This window comes from Tupaia chinensis, unplaced genomic scaffold, assembly GCF_000334495.1.
Source record: "Tupaia chinensis unplaced genomic scaffold, TupChi_1.0 Scaffold150175_1, whole genome shotgun sequence".
Taxonomy (NCBI): domain Eukaryota; kingdom Metazoa; phylum Chordata; class Mammalia; order Scandentia; family Tupaiidae; genus Tupaia; species Tupaia belangeri.
Window position 1 is genome coordinate 909,475 of NW_006210013.1, and position 5,717 is coordinate 915,191.

Here is a 5,717-nt window from a genome sequence, read left to right on the forward strand (position 1 = left end):
GGTAAACACACACACACACACACACACACACACACACACACACACACACACACACAGCCTGAGTTTCAAGCCACCGGCTCCAGGACTCAAACCTCAGTTGGTCACACGCGAGTCCAGAGCCTTAACCACTATGTCACTTGCTGGGCCCCCAAAATATGTCAATTTAACTCAGATCAATAAAATGACTGACATATACATATTTCAATCTATTTTAGGTAACTCATTAGCAAGAACTTATTGATACCATTGAAGAAATGGTATCAATAATGTATCTCAAATGTTTTATGATAAATTACAAATGACTCTAGCTTGAGAAAGTTAATCAGGCTCTGAAGTATTTAAGACTTGTTTTGTTTTTTTTTAATTTTTTTTTCTTTGCTCTTTCCTCTCCCCTTCATTTTATTCCCTGTAGGTACAAAGTCTTTAAATTTTTTTTTTTTTAATTTTCCAATCTACACACTCACCCAGCATATTTCTCGAGCTGCCAGGTCCAGAACTCAAACTGCACAGCTGGCAATGTGGGATCCTACCACCTTAACCACCATGCCACCAACTGACCTAAGCATTATTTATAACAACATATACACACACACACACAACATAAGTACTCCTTATCCAAAATGCTTAGGACCAGAAGTGTGAATTTTTACTTTCTGAACGTCTACATACATAATGAGATATACTGAAGGTAGGACCCAAGTTTAAACAAGTCATTCATTTATGTTTCATACACACTGTATACACAGAACCTGAAAGTCACTTTATGTAATATTTTTGTATTGCAGTATTTTGACTGTAACCCATCATGTGAGATCAAGGTGTGAAATTTACCACTTAAGGTATCATGTCAACACTCAAAAAGCTTCAATTTGGGCCACTTTAACAGTGGTTAAAGTGCTAGACTCCCACATGGCCAACTGTAGTTTGAGTCCTGGACCTGGTGGCTTGCTTTCTTGCTTTGCACGCCTATCTCTCACTGGTGGTGTGCACATGCCCTATTGCAAATTAAATAACAACAATAATAATAAAATTTGATAAATAATTTTTTAAATGCTTCAAAGTTTAGAACGTTTCAGATTTTGGATGTTTTGATTAGGGATAGTGACTCCGTAGCACATTTACCCAGTAGGACTACACGTACCCACTGTTAAAGTCTGACTGAGTTTCAAAGACAGTCTTACCATCCATCACTATCAGCAGCATTTACGTTCACACCGAACTGTACGAGGAACTTGACGATCTCTGTGTGGCCTGCACACACGGCGTTGTGCAGAGCTGTGATGCCTTCGTCATTGGGCAGGCTGGGGTCATCAACCTGTATGAAAAAGAAGGGTGAGCGTCACTCCCAGCTCCTGTCACCTGATGTCACTGCTGACTGACTTGTCACAACTAACCTGGCTCCTTAGAGTCAAAAGAACAGAAATAAACTCTCCTGAAACTTGTCCTTAAACATAATTAAAACCTACAGGAGCCAAGCAAACTAAATCAACTATAAGGCACATGCACTCTCCGGAGAGACAGAAAGTGAGAAATCACCCCCTGGGGGGATGGTCACACCACAATCCCTTCTCCTCCAATCTCCTCTCAGGATTTTAGGTATACACACACACATACACACACACACACACACACACACACACACACACACACACACAGCCTGAGTTTCAAGCCACCGGCTCCAGGACTCAAACCTCAGTTGGTCACACGCGAGTCCAGAGCCTTAACCACTATGTCACTTGCTGGGCCCCCAAAATATGTCAATTTAACTCAGATCAATAAAATGACTGACATATACATATTTCAATCTATTTTAGGTAACTCATTAGCAAGAACTTATTGATACCATTGAAGAAATGGTATCAATAATGTATCTCAAATGTTTTATGATAAATTACAAATGACTCTAGCTTGAGAAAGTTAATCAGGCTCTGAAGTATTTAAGACTTGTTTTGTTTTTTTTTAATTTTTTTTTCTTTGCTCTTTCCTCTCCCCTTCATTTTATTCCCTGTAGGTACAAAGTCTTTAAATTTTTTTTTTTTTTAATTTTCCAATCTACACACTCACCCAGCATATTTCTCGAGCTGCCAGGTCCAGAACTCAAACTGCACAGCTGGCAATGTGGGATCCTACCACCTTAACCACCATGCCACCAACTGACCTAAGCATTATTTATAACAACATATACACACACACACACAACATAAGTACTCCTTATCCAAAATGCTTAGGACCAGAAGTGTGAATTTTTACTTTCTGAACGTCTACATACATAATGAGATATACTGAAGGTAGGACCCAAGTTTAAACAAGTCATTCATTTATGTTTCATACACACTGTATACACAGAACCTGAAAGTCACTTTATGTAATATTTTTGTATTGCAGTATTTTGACTGTAACCCATCATGTGAGATCAAGGTGTGAAATTTACCACTTAAGGTATCATGTCAACACTCAAAAAGCTTCAATTTGGGCCACTTTAACAGTGGTTAAAGTGCTAGACTCCCACATGGCCAACTGTAGTTTGAGTCCTGGACCTGGTGGCTTGCTTTCTTGCTTTGCACGCCTATCTCTCACTGGTGGTGTGCACATGCCCTATTGCAAATTAAATAACAACAATAATAATAAAATTTGATAAATAATTTTTTAAATGCTTCAAAGTTTAGAACGTTTCAGATTTTGGATGTTTTGATTAGGGATAGTGACTCCGTAGCACATTTACCCAGTAGGACTACACGTACCCACTGTTAAAGTCTGACTGAGTTTCAAAGACAGTCTTACCATCCATCACTATCAGCAGCATTTACGTTCACACCGAACTGTACGAGGAACTTGACGATCTCTGTGTGGCCTGCACACACGGCGTTGTGCAGAGCTGTGATGCCTTCGTCATTGGGCAGGCTGGGGTCATCAACCTGTATGAAAAAGAAGGGTGAGCGTCACTCCCAGCTCCTGTCACCTGATGTCACTGCTGACTGACTTGTCACAACTAACCTGGCTCCTTAGAGTCAAAAGAACAGAAATAAACTCTCCTGAAACTTGTCCTTAAACATAATTAAAACCTACAGGAGCCAAGCAAACTAAATCAAGAACAATTCTAGAAATAAGATGGAGAGAATAACCACATTAAGTAGGTACCCACTATAAAAAGGCTTTTAAGACATGGAAAAGTAGTACCAGAACCTGTATCCTTATACCCATTTTTGTTTATTCTCCCAACTTCCTACCACAAATTAGCTTCTAAGTAGAAGTTATATTTGCTATGGAAAGAAAATAAAGGTCAACTAAAAATATTCTAAATAGTAGGTTTCTGAAAGTAAGGACCACATCTCTAACTTAATACTATAGAATACAAATCCATACATGTACAATTTTTTAGAAGTATTTCATTTTATTTATTATTTTTTAATTTGCTATTGGGCATGTGCTATCACCAGAGAAAGACAGAGAAAGTGAGAAAGCAAACTACCAGGTCTGGGAACGGACCCAAGGTCGGCCATGTAGGAGTCTGGCAACTTAACCACCATGCCTCCTGCTGGCCCCACATGTACAATCTCTAGAGGAGAGCGATGCCCTCCCTGAGAAAGGAAAGTACTCTAGAGGACTCCAAGTGGAAACTAAACTTAGACATTTCTAATAACATCTTTAAAACAACATAGCCTATTTTGGAACACTCACAAGAGTTCCTCAACACAACCCTGTAATTCCCTAAAAGAAAAGAATGGCAAATACATCTTCTCGATCATAACTTTATAATTAGAGCTTAAAAACAAAATACAAGGTCATATTCAAGAAATTTACTCACTAACTCATACCTCATAGATAATCCTCTGGACAAGGTCGAACTCTCCCTCCAAAGATGAATCTAGAAGTAAAGCCAGTGGGTTGAATTTCACCCTCATTCCATGAGCAATCCTTTCTGACCCAGTTTTACGCAAGTTTGTCCTTTTGCCCTGCAAAGGAAACACAGAAAATCAAGAATGCTGGTCTAGGCAAAAGAGACCTACAAGAGGGAGAAGCAACATCTCAACTATGTTAGTAAAAGGAACTTTCAAAACATACACAGCACATTTTATTTAGGTAAGATGTTTTTCAGAAAAGTTTACAAGTCATGGTATATAACTTAATGAATTCTCACAAAGAACACCCATGTAGCAAAGTGGGAGGAATTTAACTTTATAAAACCTAATGAAAATATATTCGAGGGGCCAGAAGGTAGTGTGGTGTTAAGGCACTGGACTCCTACATGGCCGACCAAGATTTGAGTTACAGACCTGATAGCTTGAAAATCATGCCAAGTGCATGTGTGTGCGTGCCCAAAATCCCAAGAGGAGAAAAGTGAAGAAGGGATTGCAGTATGGTCATCCCCGTGGGAAGAGGGATGATTTTTCACCTTCCCTCTCACTGTCTCTGTGATGAACACACGCACCCTATGGCAAAACCTTAAGAAGAACAAAAACTAAAACACACTGGGCATGTGTGTATGCATGCCCCAAATCCCAAAAGCAGGGAGAAATGGAGAAGGGATTGCAGCATGGCCACCCTCCATGGGGAGCACTTTCTCATTTCCCTCCTGTCTCATTCTGCTGAATGCATATGCCCTCTGGCAAATTTTCAAAAAAAGAAAAACAAATTATTTACATTTGGGTAACACATTATAGCATGTAATAAGCTAAGAATATAATCTAAGGTGGCAAGTAGGCTAAATTTCTGTAAAATGCCAATAGCTCAACCACGATAGTACAGTGGTGAGGCACAGGTCTGTAATGCGGAAAGTCACATGGAAGATCAGGGTTTGAGTCCTTGGTTGACCTGTCTGTGCTGAGCACATGCACACATGCCCGTGATCACGGCTGCTTGGAAAGGCTGGGGGCAGGATGGCAGAGTGGGACCCTGTTGAGGGTGCTTTGTCTCTCTCTCTTGCTCACTCGCTTTGTCGTGAAAAAAAAAAAAAAAAAAGCACAGGAAGACTTTGAATGAAATCATTAGCCAAGATGGGTCTTTAAATTACCTTCCTAATAAAGTACAGCAAACCCCACACTGTCGAACTGGGCAACAGTACAACTCAGAATTATAGCAGCTGACATATACTGAAAGATGATTCATTTAATCCTCAAAAACCCTACTATCCCACAGAAAAGAAACCAAGGCGCACAGCCAATAAGCAGCAGTGCTCGGTTCCAACCCAGGGAAGCCCTTCCTCCTAACCACCGCATACGCTGCCTCCTCGGGGAGGCAGACAGCCAAGGTAAATCAGATTATCGGTCTGTTTTACACAGACCAAGGAGGAATCTTACCAGTCTTCAACTGTTTTAATTAGTCAGGCCAAAAATAAAAGGGCAAGATTTCAAGTCCAGATCTAACACCTTATAAAATAGGTTTCTAAACATATCCAAACTAAGGAAACATTTCCTGAGGTGTGAAATACTATACATGCTAAAACAGGAGGCAGCAACTGATCTATTTCACAAATGGCTAAAATGTTATATGTTTGAGGAAAAAAAATAGAAATGTCGATGTCATTGACCATGGAAGTACAACATGTGGGTGGCACAGGGTGAGGACAGTTGACGGCCCCACTTTTAAAGAACATACAAGGGGCTGGCGGGTGGCGTGGTAGTTCAAGGTGCTGGACTCTCACATGGCCAACAGCAGTTCGAGTCCCAGACCTGGTAGCTTGCTTGCTCTCTCTCTCTCCCCCCACCCCCTCCCTCTTT

At 40.4% G+C, this 5,717-nt stretch overlaps 1 protein-coding gene across 1 annotated transcript in view; it reads right to left on the reverse strand.

The window, feature by feature from the left end:
- Window positions 1–5,717, reverse strand: part of TP53BP2 (tumor protein p53 binding protein 2) — a 69,365-nt gene that overhangs the window by 7,447 nt on the left and 56,201 nt on the right. Inside the window, exons 15-16 of the mRNA XM_027769661.1 lie at window positions 3,816–3,953; window positions 2,782–2,915 (exon numbers count right to left, since the gene is read on the reverse strand). Of these exons, the coding sequence (XP_027625462.1) occupies window positions 2,782–2,915; window positions 3,816–3,953 (272 nt within the window). The remainder of the gene's footprint in view (window positions 1–2,781; window positions 2,916–3,815; window positions 3,954–5,717) is intronic.